The 25,900-nt window shown below is 38.6% G+C and overlaps 1 protein-coding gene across 2 annotated transcripts in view; it reads right to left on the bottom strand.

The window, feature by feature from the left end:
• MAP2K5 (mitogen-activated protein kinase kinase 5) overlaps positions 1-25,900 on the bottom strand; it is a 267,232-nt gene that overhangs the window by 108,580 nt on the left and 132,752 nt on the right. For both annotated transcript variants that reach the window (XM_065871152.1, XM_065871153.1), the window contains exons 14-15: positions 3,580-3,653; positions 2,567-2,617 (exon numbers count right to left, since the gene is read on the bottom strand). In XM_065871152.1, coding sequence (XP_065727224.1) covers positions 2,567-2,617; positions 3,580-3,653 — 125 coding nt within the window. The remainder of the gene's footprint in view (positions 1-2,566; positions 2,618-3,579; positions 3,654-25,900) is intronic.

Below are 25,900 nucleotides of genomic sequence, written 5' to 3'. Positions count from 1 at the left end.
GGATTAAAACCTGTAACAGAATAATAAATGTTATTTCCACCTTCCCCAACTCCCAACCTCTGATCTCACACCAGTTCGGTAAGTCATGGCCAACGAGAGCCTGCTGAATTGAGCCAAGCTCACTATCAGGCTATCACACTCTTTGCTTCCTAGGTATCTTATGCTTTTTACAGCTTGAACTATAAGGTTGATGACTAGAACATACTCACCGAAGAAGCAAAGCAATTTTAGCTCTGCCAATCTGAGCTAACGTTTCATACTTTTAATCCCCACATTTTCAATTAAGAGATGGATGCAGCACATTCATCCATAAACAAAAAGGAAAAAAAGTAATTTCTTTAATGTACACCTGGGAAAGACAACTGTAATCTAGATTTGTAGATTCAAACATATTGCAATTTAATTATCAGAGCAATTTAGAGCTACTATGAACATGATAGGGAGGGGAAAAGTTGTTTCATTTTTTGTTTGTTTTAAATCACAGTGTTTCATATTTTTTCGAAGACTGAAATCATGTCGTTTGGCACAGTTCTGTTAATTATAAAGGTGGCTCACCACTCTCAGATAACCTAGTAGAGCCAAGAAGGTGATTAAGTTTTGTAAAAATAGGTATGGTGACTTCAGAGATAAATTTTTTGTCACATTACCTAGAAAAATGAGAAAGAACAAATTTTCTTTAAAAACAATGCAAGGCAAAAATTAACTGTTCTGGTATCTCAATTAAAAAATCCTTTGTAATGTTCTGAGAATAAGATCCAGGGTTCCATCCAAGATAATATATGAACAAAGAATATTGAGAAAAAGATCCAGGGTTCTACCCATACTTCGTTTAATTCATATAAAGACTACTAGAAGTGAAATGGACTACCTGAATAAACCTAGAATCCTCAGCAAAAAACTAAACTTAAGATGTTAAAGTAAAACTTTGCTCCAAAAATACTAAATAAGTTTCCTGCTTGTCTCCTCCCAGCCCCCAACTCTTGAAGTGACTGTGGACGTCAATAAATAAAAGCAATTTTATGGGGACTTCCCTGGTGGTGCAGTGGTTAAGAATCCACCTGCCAATGCAGGGGACACAGGTTCAATCCCTCGTCTGGGAAGATCGCAAATGAGCAACTAAGCCCATGTGCCACAACTACTGAGCCTGAGCTGTAGAGCTCGCGTGCAGCAACTACTGAAGCCCACGCGCCTAGAGCCTTGTGCTCCACAACAAGAGAAGCCACTGCAGTGAGAAGCCCCTGCACCCATATGGAATCTAAAAAAAAAAAAAAAAAAAAAAAAATTGGTTCTGAAGAATCTAGGGGCAGGACAGGAATAAAGATGCAGACATAGAGAATGGACTTGAGGACACGGGGAGGGGGAAGGGTACGCTGGCACGAAGTGAGAGAGTGGCACTGACATATATACACTACCAAATTCAAAACAGATAGCTAGTGGGAAGCAGCCGCATAGCACAGGGAGACCAGCTCAGTGCTTTGTGACCACCTAGAGGGGTGGGATAGGGAGGGTGGGAGGGAGATGCAAGTGGGAGGGGATATGGGGATATATGTATACGTATAGCTGATTCACTTTGTTATACAGCAGGAACTAACACAACAATGTAAAGCAATTATACTCCAGTAAAGATGTTAAAAAAAAAGGGGGTAGGGAGGATTGACTAAATTGAGATATTTAATAGCTATTGTAAAATATGTGTGCTATTTTCCTTGCAGTAAAAAAAAATAATAAATTTAATTTAATTTTAAAAATGTTAAGAAAAAAAAAAGAAGAAGCCCGCGCACCGCAACGAAGAGTAGCCCCCACTTGGCGCAACTAGACAAAGCCCGTGCACAGCAATGAAGGCCCAACACAGCCGGAAAAAAAAAAAAAAAAAAAAAGCCATTTTATGGACACAAATAACTTCCCTTACTTAAAAGGAAGGAAAAAGAAACGGGTCAAAGCCAGGTCCACACTGGTATTTGAAACAGTTCTATGCTTCTACTTTTTATTCCTGGTAAATTTACTTCAGAGGGACCAAGTAAGTTGTCTTATAATAGGTATGAACCCAAGTAAACAGAATATAGATATACAAGTTCGACAGAGAATTGTCTGCTAAATCTTTACATTCAGAGGATCAGATCATAAGTAATAATTTACAATCAGATCCATAAGTAATAATTTAATTTTTAATTAATAATTTAATTTTGAGCTGCTGTCAAAGCATGCTTATTCCTGGAAAAAAGAGTTGATCTTATTGACTGACATTCTGGTATACTTTAGGGTTAATTAAATAATCAATGAGGCAAAGTAGCCAATGTGCTATAAGATACAATTTTTCTATAGGATTATACTTCAAAATGATTTTATACTCAAACCAACCAGTTAAGTGAATAAAGTCAGAGAAGTTGGTAGCTCCTGTATAAACCCTAACGTCTTTTAGGAAGATTTAAAAATCCAATCATGACTGGACTGACTTTGTAATTTATGATCTGTTAGGCTAAAGCTGTGGAATTAATTCAAGAATTATACATTACCAAGTACATAAAGATGTTGGTTTTAAATGTTATTTTTGCATAAGTTTACTTACCGCCATATAAGCATTTGTTCCAACATACGTCTTGGCTATAGAATTCACCAGCTATGAGACAAAACAGTCTGTCAGAACAATATAAAGATAATGTGGAAATAAAACGGGCAATTATTCCTCATTTAACTTACAATCATCATTTCTATAAATCAACTAAAAATTATATAAAAAGGAACAAATTTATCTACAAAGGCATTAAAAATGATTACATCTCTTTTCTTTTGAATGTGATTTCCAACTTAAACAAGCATAGCGTTACAGTTTATAGCAGATAACCTTACACAATTCACTTAAGCAGGATGCTTATCGCTTTAGTACCCCAAACCCGCCTGATTGTACAAAGTCAATCTGAAGTAGAATTTGAACACACTCATTTTTTAGTCAGATGGTCAAGGTGTGAATGAAGCCTCATGCATTACTAGAATGAAACGAACACTAAATACGCTGGAGGGATAACAGACTTTGACAACTCATAATACAATGATGACCTTCGCTTTGGTCTTCGTGTTTGGCTGGGAGTAAAGGTGGCTGCAATTCAAATCCACATCGCAGCACGCTCATGGGTCACTATCACCAGGGTTCTCAGGGGAGCCCCAAATGGAAATTAATTAAAATTGGTGCTGCACATCGTAATGGCCCTCCACCATTGTTGCTCCCAATATTAATTTTTATTGTGGGCCAGTTGGGCTCCCCAGGCACAGCTCCCACTCTGCCCTCCCTTTTGTCTGGCCAAAACGCTTTCATATCAAAGCTGCATATCAATGAAGTTTGCTATTCGTAAGTAGTAATTACAATATCAGCAGTTTTTACTGTCATTAAACAATGAACAATCATATTCTGATGAAGGAAACTCGCTCAGAGATTAAAAATGAATAACACAATCCCAGCCAACGAGAAGATGCAGACTTCTGTTTGTCTGGCAGCTAGGTGATCTTTCAATCCAGAGAGTAGAATGAAAACAGAAAGTGGATGTTACAGAGAAGAAAGCAGATCGGCAGGAAAATGAGACCTACCTGAGTGCTAACTCCAAAATCACACAGCTTGACTTGTCCTCTTGTGTTTACTAGCATATTAGAGGGCTTCACATCTAAAAAGGGACCAGAAAAATCCATGTCACTAATTCCGTATCTACAGTGCTTGTTCTAAAAAAAGCACACATGCACACCATACCATATTGCAGAATTGACATCATCTGTTCAACCTAGAATTCTAACCACAAATTTAACGCAAAGCATTTTACCTGGAGGCAAAATGTAAGGTCCTAACTCCCTCACTTCCAACCATTTCTGGTTTCTATAGAAGCAAGGGTTTATTTACTTCATGTGAAAGTCAAATAAAATCTTGGCTTCCAACAACAGTAAATACACCCAATATCCTACTCCAGCTTTCAGGAAAAGTAGCTAAGAAAACGTAACCTTCTTGCAAAGAATTTGTACAGAAAGGCTTAGTTCTGCTCTCAAAGTGAAACTGCTCCTCCCACCTAAGGAACAGTAAGGCCAAAGGGAAGCCAGCAAGGAAAAAAATCATTCATGTTTGCTGGTAACAGGTGATATCTGGTTGAAACAACGAGAACATGAATGCAGTTCTGCTATTTCCTGGTTTTACGTGCTACTTCAGATAATCCTCAGAAACTGATCTAAAAGATGTGTAAATGTGTGTGCATGCGTGCACTTATCAGTCTTTGTTTCATTTATCCTTCTCTTCCCTTACATCATTTCGACTGTTAGAGTTAACAAAAGAACTGGCACAGCTTTTGCCAAGGCAGTCCGCTAAATAATGACACAAAGCATTTCTGTGAAGCATCGTCAGTGACAACAATGGGCCTTTTCAGGAATTCAAGGAGCCCACAAAAACCATCCAAGCAGGATAAGAGCACACCACTTTTGATGGTTACAGAAGAGCATCTGCTTCAATGCTTCATCTTCAGTGGCGAAAGTGGTCAAGAACAGACAACTTGTTATATTTAATACAGCATATAACCTTAATTACCCCAAAACTAAAGACTCATAATTTTTATGTAACATCTAAAAAAAATCTGTGAGTTAATCTCACTCCGTCCCTCCACCCTGCAAAAAGTATCTTACCAAAAGTAGGTACTTAACTCAAACTTCAAGTTCAAACTCAGTAACCAACGATTATTGAACCCTACCTACCATATGACAGGCAACATGACAGGCATTTTCTCATACATGTGCTCATTTGGTGTTACCTGACGGACACTAGAATGTAAACTCCACGAAGGCAGGGACTTTGTCTCTTTTATTGACTACTATATTCCAGGCCCTGAAGAGTGCCAGGCATACAGTATATGCTTAGTGAGTATTTGTTAATAGATGAGAATAAGTTAATGGAAACCACGAACACACAGTATTATTTTGTTGATGATACTGTTGTGATCAGGGGTTAGCTGTAGACCACGTCTCTGTAGCATGCCCTTTCAGGTAAGACACACTATATACTTCCTTTAGGGGGTCTTTCTCTTTGAATACAGGTCAGTATGCCCAGGCAGGTGTAAGCTTTTTCAACCAACTGGTCTCTCTGCCTCCAGTTTTCCCCAATTTCAATATAAACCTTATACCACCATCATATTAAATATACTTTCACTCTATCACTTCTCTCCTTGAGGAGGAAGTAAAATATTCCCTGACCTCCCCCGCCAACCCCAGTGTGAACTTCTTAAGAATAGGGTTGTGCTTTCAAATATGCCTCAATAGTTTGCACAAAAAATATACATCATAGACAGCCGCAGTAGACACTCAATAAATGTGTGCCGAGCTGACAGAAATGTTAGGTTCTACAAAGCCTGGTCTTATTTTCCAAACCTAATTCTCATTATAAGCCCTCAACTTTGAATATTTTTCTTTTGGACAATCTTCTCTTTTATATACTGATACCCTTAAACCATTCTTAAGCCATACATCGGATGGAGATAGATAAAGAACAAATATTCTGAGCTCCTGGAAGAAGGAGCTACATGGAAATCACAAGGTATGGTAAAAAGAACAAATTCTTAGCTTTAATCAGACACATATTTGACTTAAGTGGATCAACAGGGAAAGAATAAAACAACAAAATTTCTAGATTATATTCTAAAAGGCAAGGTGTAAATAAGAACTTTATGGCATTTTCAGCTCCCCAACATCTTTTTTTACTTACGTGTAATCCTACTGCATGACTTTGCACATTCACCTTTCAGCCTAGCTTTCAGGAATACTTTGTGTATGAAAGCAGTAGACATACAGCCATCCTCAAAACAACCTTTGTATTCTGACTAGACTGTTTTAGTCATTGTCTCAAAAGAAACAAATCCAAAACACCCCATTACTAAGCCTTTGTTCATGCTGTGTCCCTGACCCCAAACCACCTGGGTTTAAAAACCCTTCCTTGATATTTTTTGACTGAATCCGGCTCATCCTTCAACTCAAGTACCCCATCTCCCTGTTGCCATACCTACTCAGGCCATCAAAATCGCTGCTTCCTTTGAACTGCTAAAGCATTTACTGTCTGTACCATTTGGAACTGAGCATGTGACATTTTTTTACTAGTAATTACCACATTTACTGTTACAGGTATCACCAAGTAATAAGTTCACAGGGTAGGAATATGCCTTATACATTTTTGTATGTATACTGTTGGAGCGTATTATCTTTGCTCACTGGTAGATGGCTTTCTAAACAATATACTAAATTTGCTAATATAAGTGTTCCAAACCCAGCAACATCATTTGAACATAAAAGACCCCTTTAAACAAAATCAATGGATTCAGGCTAGAAGACAGAAGACTTGGATTTTAGTCTTTTGGGCCCTGCCACAAATTTGGCATATGACTTTGGACTAGGCATGTAACATTTTAGTTTTCACCTCTGTAGGGAGATAATAAAAGTTACTGTATCAATCTTTAAAAATTGTGGGGATTAGATGAGATAGTGAATGTAAAATAGCTTTTAAACTGTCAAACACTCTATAAATATATTATTATCATCCATTGGCAATCAACCAAGCAATGTAAAGTGTTATATTTTGTTATGTTCAGAAAATAATTTCTGTGCTACTGCAATAAATTTAGGCTGTATTTGGGTAAAATACTAGTTAAAAGAAAATAATTTCAAAAGTCCAGTAAGTAGAATGATAAAACCAATTCAATGTTTATGAGGGGGCATATTTGCCAGACTGTATGTACTCATTCACCGACAGCCCACTGAGCTGGTCTCCCTATTTTTACACTTGCTCTACTAGAGTCTGTCTTGAACACAGCAGCTAAAGTGCCCTCTTTAAAACCTAAATCAAACTATTGTCATTTCTCTGCCTAAAACCTCCAAGGGCCTCCCAACTCAATGCAAAATGCAGCCCTCATGAAGGTTTCTAAGGCCTTCTCTGAACTGCCCCCCTACTACCTCTGTACTCTTATCCTTCCTACTCCTCTCCCTGCCCACACTGTTTCATCTCACTGGCCTTCTTGCCAGGCATGCTCCCTGCTTTGTGGTTCCATATAACTGGAATACTCTGCACCCATATATACATGCATGGCCTGCTCCTTTACTTGCTTTTAGGTTTCTGCTCAAATGTTACCCGTTTAAGAGAAGCCTACCTCAACCACCCACTATGAACAGCAATATCTTCCCACCTCCAATATTCCCTTTCCCTCTTCCCTGTTTCAGTGCTCCTTGTAACACTTGGCACCACTGACACCCTATATTTGTACATGTATACATGTCCCTCTCAGTCCTCCCGTTTCGAAGGAAAGCTCCATGAATGCAGAGATGTGATCTGTTGTGTTCACTCCTATATCTAGAATAGTGCCTGGTATGGACTAGAAATGATATCTGTTGAACAAATGTTGGTGAATGAATATTTCCACTAAATAGATGGGCAAACATGTGCACCTGGAGAAGCATGAATTTGGCCTGAGAAGGAGCTCCATCTTTTCCCACTCAATGGCATATACTTCAGAATAAATACATTTCACTATTAATGAATACATTTGTGAATGATATTTTTCATTCTGAGAGGATCTACGGGCATTCAAAAATACTCACTCAACAAATATTCACTGACGCCTTAGCATGTGCCAGATATGATAGTAGGTCTGTGGAGAGAAGCATGAGTAAGACCCACCTCTGCCTTTCAGTAGAGTGTAGACCAAGGAACTGCTGGTATATATTTTGACCAAAAATAGTGCACATGAGATTTCAGGATAATAACATTGCTTAAGTACAATCTAAATGGGATTTGCTTCCTACAATAAAAACAATGAGAGTTATATAACTAAATAGCTCCCAAGCCTGGCTGTGCATTTAAAAACAAAAACCTTTTTTGGTTTTACCTCAGATCTGCTGATTCAGAAACCAATCTAAAACAGTCAGGTCTTCAGGTCAGCACTTAGAAAAGACCAACATAATGGGCTGTTTTTCCCTCTGATTAAACTGCTGGCAAGTTCAGAATATCTGAAGAGAAATTTCATCTATTGTTTAACTTTACTTTTTAAAATCAATTTTATTCATTTAAAAAATCAATTTTATTGCAGTCATTTTGAATATATAGTTTAGTGACTTTGACATATACATCCATATACCCACACCACAATCAAGATATGAAACATTTATATCACCCCAAAAGGTTCCCTGTGCCCCTTTACAGTCAACTCCACCCTGACCTCTGGCAACTACTGATTAGTTTCTGTTATTTTTAGATGATTTTTGCCTTTTCTACATATATCATAAACCCCGTAGTATGCTGTTATAATTTTTGCTTTAAAAAGTCTGATGATTAGTTTGGATGGTACCTCTCTGTTACTAATATTTAAAATGGATATTTTGCAGAGTACGCAGCTGGGTCTTTTTTCCGACCAGTTTTGACAATTTGTGCTCTTCACTGCAGTATTTAGACCATTCACATTTAACGTAATTAGTGATATGGCTGAGTTGAACTCCACCATCCTACTATTTGTCCCATCTCTTCTTAGTTCCTTTCTTCTTTCATTGCCTTCTTTTGGACTAGATGGGCTCTTTTTAGCATTCCATTGATCTCTACTATTGACTTCTAAGCCAGAAGTTGGCAAACTTTTTCTGTAAAGGACCAAACTTTTTCTGTAAAGGACCAAAGTAGTTACAACAAAAACCAAAACATGGTTTTTGTTGTAACTACTCAATTTTGCCACTGTACTGCTGAAGCAATCACAGGCAATGTGGAAATAAATGGCATGGCTGTGTTCCATCAATCTTTGTTTACCAAAACAGTTAATGAGCCAAATTTGACCTGTGGGCTAAAATTTGCCAGCCCATTTGAAGGTTTTTTGTTTTTGTTTTTAATGGCTGTTCTAGGATTTACAATACGTTTAATGTTTCATTGTCTACTTTCAAATAATATTAGGGTATTTAATTTATAATGTAAGAACCTCAGAACAGTATGCTTCCATTTTCTTCCCTCCCATCCTCTGTGCTACTGTTATACATCTTTCCTCTACATGTTATAATTGCCACAATACGGTGTCTTTATTTTTGCTTTAAATAATCATTAAAATTTTTTTAAAAATATATTTTATTGAAGTATAGTTGATTTACACTGTTAATTTCTGCTGTATGGCAAAATGATTCAGTTATACATATATATATATATATATACACACATTCTTTTTCATATTCTTTTCCATTATGGTTTATCACAGGATATTGAATATAGTTCCCTGTGCTACACAGTAGGACCTTGTTGTTTATCCATTCTATATATAATAGTTGACATCTGCTAATCCCAAACTCACAATCCATCCCTCCCCTACCTCCCTCCCTCCTCCTTGGAAACCACAAGTCTGTTGGTGAGGGTCAGTTCTTGATTTCCACACATTTCTGTCATTCCTGACTCCTGGACATATGCTGGCCTGAGAGCTACAGTGCTCAGAAGGGTATGTGACATCCTTGGGACTCCAGGACACAATGAAGGACCCTGAGCCCCTTATGAGAGGTAGCATGGCAAGGCTGATGCCAACGTCAGCACTACATGCCCACAAACCTGTCAACTCCAGCACTTCCCGGGGAATGTGGGGTTGGGAGCAATGGCTTTGGAGCTAGAGCAAGTGTGTCAGCTGTTGTAGTGAGTGAGTCAGTATATGAATGAGGTTTAGATCAGTGCTCAGTGAGTGAAAAAAATTTCAAAGGTCTTTTATATATCTACATGTATACACTATTCCTGGTGCTATTTATTCCTTTGTGTAGATCTAACAATCTATCTGGTATCATTTTCCTTCTGTCTAAACAACTTCCTTTACACTTTTTACAATGCTGGTCTATTGGCAATAAATTCTCTCTGCTTTGTTTGCCTTAAAAAGTCTTTATTTAGCTGTTATTTTGGAAAAATATATTTACTGGACCTAGAATTCTGGATTTAAAGGTTTTTTGTTTTTCTCAACATTTTAACAATGTCTTCCCATTATCTTCTGGTTTGCGTAGCTTCTGACAAGAAGTCTGCTGTCATTCTTACTTTTGTTCCTCTCTATTTAATGTATTATGCTTATTCTGAATATTTTAAAGATTTAAAAAATCACTGGCTTTACATTTTTAATTTTGATGTACTTTGGTATGGTTTTGTGTATATCGTGGTTAGAGTTTGTTAGGCCTCCTAGATCTCTGGGTTTATGGGTTTCATCAAATTTGGAAAGTTTGGGAGCACTATTTCTTCAAATTACTTTTTGTTCCCTTTTCTTTCTCCTTTCCTTCTGAGACTCCAGTTACATATATATCCTAGACTTCCTGATACTGTCTCAAAGGTCACTGAGGCTGTGCTCATCCTTTTAGTCTTTTTTTTTTTTACAGTAATTTTAGATAATTTCTGTATTTCTAACATCAAGATCACAAATCATTTCTTCTGTGGTGTCAAATCTACTGTTAATTCCATCAAGTGAAATTTTTACTTCAGATATTTTATTTTTCATATCTAGAAGTTCGACTTGGTTCTTTTTTCTGTCTTCTATCTCTCTCCTCGTCATGCTCATGTTTCCCATTAAATCCTTGAGTATATTTATCATAACTGTTCTAAAGTCCTTGTCTGCCAATGGGAGAGTCCCATTTCTATTGACTGATTGTTCTCCTGCTAATGGTCTTTCATCCATTATTGGAAGAAAAAAATTTTTTTCACATACTGATTTTTATTTAGATGCCATGTATTCTGAATCTGATATTGCTGAGCGAATTTGCTTTAATCCTTTAAAGAGTGCTAAACTTGATACTGGCAGGTAGTTAACTTACTTGAAGATAGATCATTTTGAGGCTTATTTTGGAACTTTTATTTATGGAAAGCCAGAGCAATCCCTACTCTAGGGCTAGTTTAGCCCCTCTATTAAAACATGACCCTTCTAAAGTCTCTCCTGAATGCTCCAATGTATCCAAAAAGGTCTCTCTACTCTGGCTGGTTAGAATTTTTAAAATTCCCAACCTTGTGTAAGCTTTGGGAATTGTTTAGCTTACAGATCCCCAGAAATTTTCATTCTCAAACTAGCTTTGTGAGATTTCACCCTACAAAAGCAGAGGTTGATATTCGGCCAAAAATTCAAGGAGAGTCTCACACAAGTTCTTGAGCTCTTTCTTTTTGCACAGTTCCTGCATCTCTAGGACTCTGCTCTGTAAATTTTAGCCATTTTAAAGCCTTCTTGACAGCCAAACTCTTGTCTCTTCAGCTCAGTAAGATCTTTGGGCTCTGACTGGTTCCCCTTCCTTATGCTGCAGTCTGGAAATTGTCTCCAGGCTTAAAACTTGGGTGATCATAGGGCTCCCCTCATCTGTTTCCCTTCTCTTCAGGATCACAGTCCTGCACTGCTTGTTATCTAATACCTGAAAACAGATGTTTCATAAATTTTGTCTAGCTTCCTAGTTGTTTTTGGTGGAGGTTCCACAGCAGCATTTCCTTACTGGGTAGAAGTGGAACTATCCCTTTATTTTAAAATTCTTTTTTGTCCTTTGTTCACTGTTTACACCTCATATTGTAAGCTGCCTCAAATCCTTCTTTGAAATAAATAGGGTATAATAATTAAGACTTTATTTAGTTAAACTAAATCTGAATTCATGTGACAGAATTTGAAGCAGATGGAATCCTTTTAAATGTTGGAATGAGGATAGTTCCTCTGATTTAAGTATCACTTTATCAGAATAAAATACTCCACCTTATACCTGAGTTATCAACAATCCTATTATATAGCCACCGAACTTATCACTTCCATGTTTTCATTTAAAACGTGGAAATTCTATAATTCTCAAGAACAGCTCCAGGAATACTAAAATGATTTTTGTTGCTTTTTTTTTTTTGGTTTGTTTTCAACTTCATTCCAAGCCAGAAACAAGAGAACAGATTAGGCAAGAAAGATTACTTTTAAGAAGACGTATATCTATGCTTATTTTAATGCAATCTCAAGTTATGGAAAACAAACAGCAACTGAGAGCATACAGCTTTTCATTCAGCTCACTTAAAAACATCACAGCCATTCTTCTGTAAGCGAAGCACAGAAAAGATGAGTCATTAAAGTGACTGATTATAAATGGCAATCATCAGGGCAGATGTAAGTCATTTTGGTTTAATCAGGCCATTAATTATTACGGTTTATCAATTAGTTTTATTGAAGGCAAGGGGGCTTAAACGAATAGTAGGGCATTGATTTTAACTGAGACATTTTCTAAAAGAAAATACAAATGAGGTGTGTAGAATCTGAAATTACATACAAGTCCTCTTCATACCAGTAAAAAGAAATAAGCTTCATCTAATGTAAACCATAAGCCTTTAGTGAAAAACCAAATTAACACTAATCCCTTTGCATTATACATAAAATAACATGTTTTAGTGTTCCCTAATTTGAGGTTTGCTTTGTCCTGGACAAGAGGTCAATATCATGTTGGAGAAAGTGAAATGAAGGTGCAATGTAAAGTGACCCATTTTTAATATTAGGTATTTCCTATCCTCTTTCATTAAAAAAAAAATTTAGTCATTTTATACAGATAGGATTTTATAGGAGTCAGTATAGATTCCCGTTGGCCACATCCTCTCAGAAAAAGCAGAGGTGACACGGAAAGTGCGTGTGTATGCACACACGGGTGCATACCTGTGAAAGAGACAGTGGATGTGTGAGTGTATGATATATAAGATTAAGGGTGATATGTGATCTTCCTACACTGACAAAAGCTGTCATGAAAATCAAATGAGACTGTGTGCTTAGCAGTGCCTGTCAAAGAGACACTGCTCAATGAATTGTTGAATAAATAAAATAAACGGGAGAAAAATTTCCTAAGCTTGATTACACTATATATACTGGAAGCTATGCTTTGTAGAATCAGTAATGACAATGACGCTTACCTTAGAGAGTCAGGATGTGAATCATTTAATATATTAGACCAGACCCAAATTTCATTATATGAGCTCTACCTGAAGGCAGGCTTCTTCCAGGAAGGCAAGTGCTGTTCACTGAAGAGTTAACAATTATCCAATCACATGTATCTCCTGTCACAATATTTTCCCACTCCTTCAGTGAGATTTCACAGTAAGGTGCACTTTTTAATGATATGTAATGAATATTTGCTTTGTAGCAGTGACAGCCCATGTAGATAACAGGTAGTTATGATGCAGTTCTGTTTAATAATTTGAAGTGCTTAGAAGACTATTAGAAAAATATTAGGAAGTTGGAAAAAGGGAAGAACTTAGAAATGGGATTACAGTGTCATGCAGAAGATAATGATACGTGGTTTCTATAGGAGACTGTAACTAAATAAAAATCAACCCCTAAGTGTCTTTAAAAATTAAACGTAAACTTACCATACAAACCTTGTGGTCACTTTCCTATTTCAACTTTAATGAAATATCAGTTAATTACTAATACTAAACATATACTATGTATCAATGGTTAATGGCTATTTCTTCTCAAAACTGACGTGTACTAGATGACTTGATTCACTGTGATTACAAATATCTAAAGATACATACCAAACCCAGGTATCTACTCAAGAGAAATGAAAACACAGAACCAAACAAAGACTTGTGTATGAAAGTATCATTAATCTTTTTTTTAACATTTTATTGGAATATAATTGCTTTACAAAGGTGTGTTAGTCTCTGCTTTATAACAAAGTGAATCAGTTATACATATACATATGTTCCCATATCTCTTCCCTCTTGCGTCTCCCTCCCTCCCACCCTCCCTATCCCACCCCTGTAAGTGGTCACAAACAACCTAGGTGATCTCCCTGTGCTATGCGGCTGCTTCCCACTAGCTACCTATTTTACGTTTGGTAGTGTATATATGCCCATGCCACTCTCTCACTTTGCCCCAGCTTACCCTTCACCCTCCCCATAACCTCAAGTCCATGCTTTAGTAGGTCTGTATCTTTATTCCCGTCTTACCCCTAGGTTCTTCATGACCTTTTTTTTTTTCTTAGATTCCATATATATCTGTTAGCATATGGTATTTGTTCTGCTTTTCTGACTTACTTCACTCTGTATGACAAACTCTAGGTCCATCCACCTCACTAAAATAACTCAATTTCATTTCTTTTGATGGCTAAGTAATATTCCATTGTATATATATGCCACATCTTCTTTATACATTCATCTGTTGATGGACACCTAGGTTGCTTCCATGTCCTAGCTATTGTAAATACAGCTGCAATGAACATTTTTGTACATGACTCATTTTGAATTATGATTTTCTCAGGGTATACGCCCAGTAGTGGGATTGCTGGGTTGTATGGTAGTTCTACTTGTAGTTGTTTAAGGAGCCTCCATACTGTTCTCCATAGTGGCTGTATCAATTTACATTCCCACCAACAGGGCAAGAGTGTTCCCTTTTCTCCACACCCTGTCCAGCATTTATTGTTTCTAGATTTTTGGATGATGGCCAATCTGACCGGTGTGAGATGATATCTCATTGTAGATTTGATTTGCATTTCTCTAATGATTAATTTGCATTTCTCTAACGTTGAGGATTCTTTCCTGTGTTTGTTGGCAAACTGTATATCTTCTTTGGAGAAATGTCTGTTTCAGTCTTCTGCCCATTTTTGGATTGGGTTGTTTGTTTTTTTGTTATTGAGCTGCATGAGTTGCTTGTAAATTTTGGTGATTAATCCTTTGTCAGTTGCTTCATTTGCAAATATTTTCTCCCACTCTGAGGGTTGTCTTTTGGTCTTCTTTATGGTTTCCTTTGCTGTGCAAAAGCTTTTAAGTTTCATTAGGTCCTATTTATTTATTTTTGTTTTTATTTCCATTTCTCGAGGAGGTGGGTCAAAAAGGATATTGCTGTGATTTATGTCATAGAGTGTTCTGCCTATGTTTTCCTCTAACAGTTTGATAGTGTCTGGCCTTACATTTAGGTCTTTAATCCATTTTGAGTTTATTTTTGTGTATGATGCTAGGGAGTATTCTAATTTCATACTTTTACATGTACTTGTCCAGCTTTCTGAGCACCACTTATTGAAGAGGCTGTCTTATCTCCACTGTATATTCTTGCCTCCTTTATAAAAGATACGGTGACCATATGTGCATGGGTTTATCTCTGGGCTTTCTGTCCTGTTCCATTGATCTATATTTCTGTTTTTGTGCCAGTACCATACTGTCTTGATTACTGTAGCTTTGTAGTATAGTCTGAAATCAGGGAGCCTGATTCCTCCAGCTCCATTATTTGTTCTCAAGATTTCTTTGGTTATTCGGGATCTTTTGTGTTTCCATACAAATTGTGAAATTTTTTGTTCTAGTTCTCTGAAAAATGCCAGTGGTAGTTTGATAGGGATTGCACTGAATCTGTAGATTGCTTTGGGTAGTAGAGTCATTTTCACAATGTTGATTCTTCCAATCCAAGAACATGGTATATCTTTCCATCTATCTGTATCACCTTTAATTTCTTTCATCAATGTCTTATAATTTTCTGCATAAAGGACTTTTGTCTGCTTAGGTAGGTTTATTCCTAGATATTTTATTCTCCTTGTTGCAATAGTAAATGTGAGTGTTTTCTTAATTTCACTTTCAGATTTTTCATCATTAGTGTATAAGAATGCCAGAGATTTCTCTCCATTAATTTTGTATCCTGCTACTTGACCAAATTCATTGATTAGCTCTAGTAGTTTTCTGGTAGCATCTTTAGGATTCTCTATGTATAGTATCATATCATCTGCAAACAGTGACAGCTTTACTTCTTCTTTTCCAATTTGGATTCCTTTCATTTCTTCTTCTTCTCTGATTGTTGTGGCGAAAACCTCCAAAACTATGTTGAGTAAGAGTGGTGAGAGTGGGCAATCTTGTCTTGCTCCTGATCTTAGTGGAAATGCTTTCAGTTTTTCACCATTGAGGAAATGTTGGCTGTGGGTTTGTCATATATGGCCTTTATTATGTTGAGGAAAGTTCCCTCTATGCCTACTTTCTGGAGGGTTTTTATCATAAATCGGTGTTGAATTTTGTCGAAAGCTTTCTCTGCATCTATTGAGATGATCACACGGTTCTTCTTCAATTTGTTAATATGGTCTATCACGTTGATTGATTTGCGTGTATTGAAGAATCCTTGCATTCCTGGAATAAACCCCACTTGATCATGGTGTATGATCCTTTTAATGTGCTGCTGGATTCTGTTGGCTAGTATTTTGTTGAGGATTTTTGCATCTATGTTCATCAGTGATATTGGCCTGTAGTTTTCTTTTTTTGTGACATCTTTGTCTGGTTTTGGTGTCAGGGTAATGGTGGCCTCGAAGAATGAGTTTGGGAGTGTTCCTACCTCTGCTATATTTTGGAAGAGTTTGAGAAGGATAGGTGTTAGCTCTTCTCTAAATGTTTGATAGAATGCGCCTGTGAAGCCAACTGGTCCTGGGCTTTTGTTTGTTGGAAGATTTTTAATCACAATTTCAATTTCAGTGCTTGTGATTGGTCTGTTCATATTTTCTATTTCTTCCTGGTTCAGTATTGGCAGGTTGTGCATTTCTAAGAATTTGTCCATTTCCTCCAGGTTGTCCATTTTATTGGCATAGAGTTGCTTGTAGTAATCTCTCATGATCCTTTGTATTTCTAGTGTCAGTTGTTACTTTCCCTTTTTTTTTGTAATTCTATTGATTTGAGTCTTCTCCCTTTTTTTCTTGATGAGTCTGGCTAATGGTTTATCAGTTTTGTTTATCTTCTCAAAGAACCAGCTTTTAGTTTTATTGATCTTTGCTATTCTTTCCTTCATTTCTTCTTCACTTATTTCTGATTTGATCTTCATGATTTCTTTCCTTCTGCTAACTCTGGTTTTTTTTTTTTCTTTTTTCTCTAATTGCTTTAGGTGCAAGGTTAGGTTGTTTATTCGAGATGTTTCCTGTTTCTTAAGGTAGGACTGTATTGCTATAAACATCCCTCTTAGAACTGCTTTTGCTGCATCTCATAGGTTTTGTGTCGTCGTGTCTCCATTGTCATTTGTTTCCAGATAGTTTTTTATTTCCTCTTTGATTTCTTCAGTGATCACTTCGTTATTAAGTAGTGTACTGTTTAGCCTCCACGTGTTTGTAATTTTTACAGATATTTTCCTGTAACTGATATCTAGTCTCATAATGTTGTGGTCGTAAAAGATACTTGATACAATTTCAATTTTTAAAAATTTACCAAGGCTAAATTTGTGACCCAAGATATGTTCTATCCTGGAGAATGTTCCATGAGCACTTGAGAAAAATGTGTATTCTGTTGTTTTTGGATGGAATGTCCTACAAATAGCAATTAAGTCCATCTTGTTTAATGTATCATTTAAAGCTTGTGTTTCCTTATTTATTTGTATTTTGGATGACCTGTGCATTAGTAAAAGTGGGGTGTTAAAGTCCCCTGCTATGATTGTGTTACTGTCGATTTCCCCTTTTATGGCTGTTAGTATTTGTCTTATGTATTGAGGTGTTCCTATGTTGGGTGCATAAATATTTATAATTGTTCTATCTTCTTGGATCGATCCCTTGATCATTATGTAGTGTCCTTCTTTGTCTCTTGTAATAGTCTTTATTTTAAAGTCTATTTTGTCTGATATGAGAATTGCTACTCCAGCATTCTTCTGATTTCCATTTGCATGGAATATCTTTTTCCATCCCCTCACTTTTAGTCGGTATCTGTCCCTAGGTCTGAAGAGGGTCTCTTTTAGACAGCATATATACGGGTCTTGTTTTTGTATACATTCAGCCAGTCTGTGTCTTTTGGTGGGAGCATTTAAGCCATTTACATTTAAGGTAATTATCGATATGTATGTTCCTATTCCCATTTTCTTAATTCTATTCGGTTTGTTATTGTAGGTCTTTTCCTTCTCTTGTGTTTCTTGCCTACAGAAGTTTCTTCAGCATTTGTTGTAAAGCTGGTTTGGTGGTGCTGAACTCTCTCAGCTTTTGCTTGTCTGTAAACGTTTTAATTTCTCCATCAAATCTGAATGAGATCCTTGCTGGGCAGAGTAACCTTGGGTGTCGGTTTTTTTCCTTCATAACTTTAAACATGTCCTGCCACTCCATTCTGGCTTGCAGTTTCTGCTGAATGATCAGCTGTTAACCTTATGGGGATTCCCTTGTGTGTTATTTGTTGTTTCTCCCTTGTTGCTTTTAATATGTTTCCTTTGTATTTAATTTTTGATAGTTTGATTAATATGTGTCTTGGCGTGTTCCTCCTTGGATTTATCCTGTATGGGACTCTCTGTGCTTCCTGGACTTGATTAACTATTTTCTTACCCATATTCGGGAAGTTTTCAACTATAATCTCTTCAAATATTTTTCAGGCCCTTTCTTTTTCTCTTCTTCTTCTGGGACCCCTATAATTAGAGTATTGGTGCGTTTAATGCTGTCCCTGAGGTCTCTGAGACTGTCCTCAGTTCTTTTCATTCTTTTTTCTTCATTCTGCTCTGTGGTAGTTATTTCCACTATTTTATCTTCCAGGGCACTTATCCGTTCTTCTGCCTCAGTTATTCTGCTATTGATTCCTTCTAGAGTATTTTTAATTTCATTTATTGTGTTGTTCATCATTGCTTGTTCCCTCTTTAGTTCTTCTAGGTCCTTGTCAAATGTTTCTTGCATTTTCTCTATTCTATTTCCAAGATTTTGGATCATCTTTACTATCATTATTCTGAATTCTTTTTCAGGTAGACTGCCTATTTCCTCTTCATTTGTTAGGTCTGGTGGGTTTTTACCTTGCTCCTTCATCTGCTGTGTGTTTTTCTGTCTTTTCATTTTCCTTATCTTACTGTGTTTGGGGTCTCCTTTTCCCAGGTTGCAGGTTTATAGTTCCCATTGTTTTTGGTGTCTGTCCCCAGTGGCTAAGGTTGGTTCAGTGGTTTGTGGAGGCTTCCTGGTGGAGGGGACTATTGCCTGTGTTCTGGTGGATGAGGCTGGTTTGTGACATTCTGGTGGGCAGGTCCACATCTGGTGGTGTGTTTTTGGGTGTCTGTGGCCTCATTATGATTTTAGGCAGCCTCCTTGCTAATGAATGGGGCTGTGTTCCTGTGTTGCTAGTTGTTTGGCACAGGGTGTCCAGCAGTGTAGCTTGTTGGTCGTTGAGTAAAGCTGGGTCTTGGCGTTGAGATGGAGATCTCTGGGAGATTTTCGCCATTTGATATTACATGGAGCTGGGAGGTCTCTTGTATACCAGTGTCCTGAAGTTGGCTCTCCTACCTCAGTGGCACAGCCCTGACACCTGGCTGGAGCACCAAGAGCCTTTCCTCTACACGGCTCAGAATAAAAGGGAGAAAAAGTAGAAAGGAAGGGAGGGAGGGAGGGAGGGAGGGAGGAAGGAAGGAAGGAAGAGGATAAAATAAAATAAAGTAAGATAAAGTAAAATAAAGTAATTAAAATAAAAAAATTAATTTTTACGAAAAAAATTTTTAAAGATAAAAAAACAAGACAGACAGAACCCTAGGACAAATGGTGAAAGCAAAGCTATACAGACAAAATCTCACACAGAAGCATACCCATACACACTCACAAAAAGAGGAAAAGGGGAGAAAATAATGTATCTTGCTCCCATAGTCCACCTCCTCAATTTGAGATGATTCGTTGTCTATTCAGGTATTCCACAGATGCAGGGTACATCAAGTTGATTGTGGAGCTCTAATCCGCTGCTTCTGAGGCTGCTGGGAGCAATTTCCCTTTCTCTTCTTTGTTCGCACGGCTCCCGGGGCTCAGCTTTGGATTTGGCTCCGCCTCTGTGTGTAGGTCGCCGGAGGGCGTCTGTTCTTCGCTCAGACAGGATGGGGTTAAAGGGGCAGCTGATTTGGCGGCTCTGGCTCATTCAGGGCGGGGGTAGGGAGCGGTACAGATGCGGGGTGAGCCTGCGGCGGCAGAGGCCAGCATGATGTTGCAGCAGCCTGAGGCGCGCTGTGCGTTCTCCCGGGGAAATTGTCCCTGGGTTACAGGACCCTGGCAGTGGCGGGCTGCACAGGCTCCCGGGTGGGGAGGTGGGGATAGTGATCTGTGCTCGCACATAGGCTTCTTGGTGGCTGTAGCAGCAGTCTTAGCGTCTCACGCCCGTTTCTGGGGTCTGTGCTGATAGCTGCGGCTCGCACCCGTCTCTGGAGCTCCTTTAAGCAGCACTCTTAATCCCCTCTCCTTGTGCACCAGGAAACAAAGAGGCAAGAAAAAGTCTCTTGCCTCTTTGGCAGGTGCAGACTTTTCCCCGGACTCCCTCCCGGCTAGCTGTGGCGCACTAACCCCTTCAGGATGTGTTCACGCCGCCAACCCCAGTCCTCTCCCTGCATCTGACCGAAGCCCGAGCCTCAGCTCCCAGCCCCTCCCACCCAGGCGGGTGAGCAGACACGCCTCTCTGGCTGGTGAATGCTGGTCGGCACCGATCCTCTGTGCAGGACTCTCTGCTTTGCCCTCCGCACCCCTGTTGTTGTGCTCTCCTCCGCGGCTCTGAAGCTTCCCCCTCCGCCACCCGCAGTCTCCACCCGCGAAGGGGCTTCTAGTGTGTGGAAACCTTTCCTCCTTCACAGCTCCCTCCCACTGGTGCAGGTCCCGTCCCTATTCTTTTGTCTCTGTTTTTTCTTTTTTCTTTTGCCCTACCCAGGTACGTGGGGAGTTTCTTGCCTTTTGGGACGTTTGATGTCTTCTGCCAGCGTTCAGTGGGTGTTCTATAGGAGCAGTTCCATGTGTAGATGTATTTCTGATGTATCTGTGGGGAGGAAGGTGATCTCCGCGTCTTATTCTTCCACCATTTTCTCAAATCTCCAGCATTATTCTTAACAGCCCCAAACTGGATAAATACAAATATCCCTCTACTAGTAAATGGATAAAGAAAATGTGATATATCCATTCAATGGAATATTATTCAGCAATAAAAGGAAACAGAAAAACTGTAATAAGAAACAAAGAACCCTTACATGTTGATAAAGGGGTCAATCCAACAAGAACATATAATATTTATAAATATTTATGTATCCAACATAGGATCCCCTATATATATATATACACCAGATGTTAACAGACCAAAAAAGGGAGAAATAAACAGCAATACAATAACAGTAGGGGACTTTAAATGACATGTTAGATCTGATGAACTTAACAAATATCCAACCAAAAGCAACAGAATACACATTCTTCTCAAGTGCACATTGAACATTCTCCAGGAGAGATCATATGTTAGTCCACAAGACAAATCTTAACAAATTTAAGAAGATTAAGACAATAACAAGCATATTTTCATACCACAATGGTATGAAAATAGAAATAATTACAAGAAGGAAATTGGAAAATTAGTGGAGACTAAACAACATGCTATTGAACAAACAATGGGTCAATAAAGAAACCAAAAGTGGAATAAAAAAATCTTGAGACAAAGAAAAATGGAAACACAACATACCAAACCTGCAGAAAAGCAGCTTTAAGAGGCAAGGATTAACAATGATAAATGTCTACTGCCAGAAACAATAAAAATCTCAAATAAACAACCTAACTTTACACCTCAAAGAACTAGAAGGAGAACAAACAAAGCCCAAAGTTAAGAGAAGGAAGCAAACAACAAAGATCAGAGCAGAAATAAATGAAATAGAGACTAAAGAGACAATAGAAAAAAATAAATGAAATAAACAGTTGGTCCTTTGAAAGATAAACCAAATTGACAAATCTTTAGCTAGACTCACCAAGAATAGAAGGGAGTGGGTCATAAAATCAGAAATGACAGAGGAGAGAGACCTTCAAGACCAAAGAGAAGTAAGATGTGGAGATCACCTTCCTCCCCACAAATACATCAGAAATACATCTACATGTGGAACTACTCATACAGAACACCTACTGAATGCTGGCAGAAGACCTCAGACTTCCCAAAAGGCAAGAAACTCCCCACGTACCTGGGTAGAGCAAAAGAAAAAATAGAGACAGAAGAATAGGGACTGAACCTGCACCTTGGGGAGGGGGCTGTGAAGGAGGAAAAGTTTCCACACACTAGGAAGCCCCTTGACTGGTGGAGACGGGGGGTGGGAGCGGGGGGAAGCTTTGGAGCTACAGAGAAGAGAGCAGCAATAGGAGTGCAGAGGGCAAAGCGGAGAGATTCCCACACAGAGGATCATTGCCGACCAGCCCTCACCAGCCTGAGACGCTTGTCTGCTCACCTGCCGGGATGGGTGGGGGTTGGGAGTTGAGGCTCCAGTTTCGGAGGTCAGACCTCAGGGAGAAGACTGGGGTTGGCTGCATGAACACAGCCTGAAGGGGGCTAGTGCACCACAGGTAGCTGGGAGGGAGTCCAGGAAAATGTCTGGAACTGCCTAAGAGGCAAGAGACCATTGTTTTGGGGTGCACGAGGAGTGGGGATTCAGAGCACTGCCTAAATGAGCTCCAGAGATGGGTGTGAGCCGCGGCTATCAGCGTGAACCCCAGAGACAGGCATGAGACGGTAAGGCTGCTGCTGCAGCCACCAAGAAGCCTGTGTGCGAGCACAGGTCACACTATCTACACCTCCCTTCCCGGGAGCCGGTGCAGCCCGCCACTGCCAGGGTCCCATGATACAGGGACAACTTTCCCGGGAGAACGCACGGCACGCCTCACGCTGTTGCAATATCATGCTGGCCTCTGCCATCGCAGGCTTGCCCCACATTCTGTAACCCTCCCTCCTCCTGGCCCGAATGAGCCAGAGCCCCCGAATCAGAGGCTCCTTTAACCCCATCCTGTCTGGGTGGGAAAAGATGCCCTCAGGAGACCTACACGCAGAGGGGGGGCCAATTCCAAAGCTGAACCCCGGGAGCTGTGCGAAGAAAGAAGAGAAAGGGAAATTTCTCCGTGCAGCCTCAGGAGCAGCGATTAAATTTCCACAATCAACCTGATGTACCCTGCATCGGTGGAATACCTGAATAGACAATGAATCATCCCAAAATCGAGGTGGTGGACTTTGGGAGCAACTGTAGATTAGGGGTTTGCTATGTGACGGACTGGTTTCTGGTTTTATATTTATCGTAGTTTAGTATTTAGAGTTTCTATCATTGGTAGATTTGTTTATTGACTTGGTTGCTCGCTTTCTTTTTTTCTTTACATAGATATATATATTTTTTTCCTTTTTCTCTTTTTGTGAGTGTGTATTTGTATGCTTCTTTGTGTGATTTTGTCTGTATAGCTTTGGTTTTACCATTTGTCCTAGGGCTCTGTCTCTCCATTTTGTTGTTGTTGCTGTTGTTGTTTTTCTTTCTGTTTTTAGCATAGTTTTTATAGCTTGTTATCAGTGGTGGATTTGCTTTTTGGTTTGGTTGCTCTCCTTTTTTTTTTTTTTACTACTTTTAAATTTTTTATTTTTAATAATTAAAAAAATTGTTTTATTCTAATAACTTTTTTTATTTTTTTCTTTCCTTCTTTCTCTTTTTCTCCCTTTTCTTCTGAGACGTGTGGCTGACAGGGTCTTAATGCTCCGGCGGGGTGTCAGGCCTGTGTCTCTGAGGTGGGAGAGCTGAGTTCAGGACATTGGTCCACAAGAGACTTCCCAGCTCTACGTAATATCAAATGGCGAAAGCTCTCCCAGAGATCTCCATCTCAACGCTAACACCCAGCTCCGCTCAATGACCAGCAAGTATAGTGCTGGACACCCTATGCCAAACGACTATCAAGACAGGAACACAACCCTACCTGTTAGAAGAGAGGCTGCCTAAAATCATAATAAGGTCACAGACACCCCAAAACACACCACTGGACGCAGTCCTGCCCACCAGAAAGACAAGTTCCAGCCTCATCCATGAGAACACAGGCACTAGTCCCTTCGACCAGGAAGCCTACACAACCCACTGAACCAACCTTAGCCACTGGGGGCAGACACCAAAAACAAGAACTACAAACCTGCAGCCTGCGAAAAGGAGACCCCAAACACGGTAAGTTAAGCAAAATGAGAAGACAGAGAAAAACACAGCAGATAAAGGAGCAAGGTAAAAACCCACCAGACTTAACAAATGAAGACGAAATAGGCAGTCTACCTGAAAAAGAATTCAAAGTAATGACAGTAAAGATGATACAAAATCTTGGAAACAGAATGGAGAAAATACAAGAAATGTTTAACAAGGACTTAGAAGAACTAAAGAGGAAACAAGCAATGATGAACAACACAATAAATGAAATTAAAAATACTCTAGAAGGAATCAACAGCAGAATAACTGCGGCAGAAGAACGGATAAGTGCCCTGGAAGATAAAATAGTGGAAATAACTACCACAGAGCAGAATGAAGAAAAAAGAATGAAAAGAACTGAGGACAGTCTTAGAGACCTCTGGGACAACATTAAATGCACCAACATTCAAATTACAGGGGTCCCAGAAGGACAAGAGAAAAAGAAAGGTACTGAGGAAATATTTGAAGAGATTATAGTTGAAAACTTCCCTAATATGGGCAAGGAAATAGTTAATCAAGTCCAGGAAGCACAGAGAGTCCCATACAGAATAAATCCAAGGGGAAACACACCAAGACACATATTAATCAAATTATCAAAAAATAAATACCAAAAAAACATATTAAAAGCAGCAAGGGAAAAACAAAAAATAACATACAAGGGAATCCCCATAAGGTTAACAGCTGATCTTTCAGCAGAAACTCTGCAAGCCAGAATGGAGTGGCAGGACATATTTAAAGTGATGAAAGGGGAAAACCTACAACCAAGATTACTCTACCCAGCAAGGACATCATTCAGATTTGATGGAGAAATTAAAACCTTTACAGACAAGCAAAAGCTAAGAGAATTCAGCACGACCAAACCAGCTTTACAACAAATGCTAAACATAAACTCCTCTAGGCAGGAAACACAAGAGAAGGAAAAGACCTACAATAATGAACGCAAAACAATTAAGAAAATGGTATTAGGAATGTACATATCAATAATTACCTTAAATGTAAATGGATTAAATGCTCCAACCAAAAGACACAGACTGGCTGAATGGATACAAAAACAAGACCCGTATATATGCTGTCTACAAGAGACCCACTTCAGACCTAGGGACACATACAGACTGAAAGTGAGGGGTTGGAAAAAGATATTCCATGCAAATGGAAATCAGAAGAATGCTGGAGTAGCAATTCTCATATCAGACAAAATAGACTTTAAAATAAAGACTATTACAAGAGACAAAGAAGGACACTACATAATGATCAAGGGAGCAATCCAAGAAGAAGATATAACAATTGTAAATATTTATGCACCCAACATAGGAGCACTTCAATACATAAGGCAAATGCTAACAGCCATATAAGGGGAAATCGACAGTAACACAATCATAGCAGGGGACTTTAACACCTCACTTTCACCAATGGACAGATCATCCAAAATGAAAATAAAAAAGGAAACACAAGCTTTAAATGATACATTAAACAAGATGGACTTAATTGATATCTGTAGGACATTCCATCCAAAAACAACAGAATACACATTTTTCTCAAGTGCTCATGGAACAATCTCCAGGATAGATCATATCTTGGGTCACAAATCTAGCCTTGGTAAATTTAAGAAAACTGAAATCATATCAAGTATCTTTTCCAACCACAATGCTATGAGACTGGATATCAATTACAGGTAAAAATCTGTAAAAAATACAAACACATGGAGGTTAAACAATACACTACTTAATAATGAAGAGATCATTGAAGAAATCAAAGAGGAAATCAAAAAATACCTAGAAAGAAATGACAATGAAAACATGACAACCCAAAACCTATGGAATGCAGCCAAAGCAGTTCTAAGAGGGAAATGTATAGCAATACAATCCTATGTCAAAAACCAAGAAACACCTCAAATAAGCAACCTAACCTTACACCTAAAGCAGTTAGTGAAAGAAGAACAAAAGAACCCCAGAGTTAGCAGAAGGAAAGAAATCATAAAGATCAGATCAGAAATAAATGAAAAATAAATGAAGGAAACGACAGCAAAGAGCAATAAAACTAAA

This window comes from Phocoena phocoena, chromosome 2, assembly GCF_963924675.1.
Source record: "Phocoena phocoena chromosome 2, mPhoPho1.1, whole genome shotgun sequence".
In the NCBI taxonomy this organism is placed as follows: Eukaryota; Metazoa; Chordata; class Mammalia; order Artiodactyla; family Phocoenidae; genus Phocoena; species Phocoena phocoena.
This window is presented reverse-complemented; position numbering and strand designations above follow the sequence as displayed.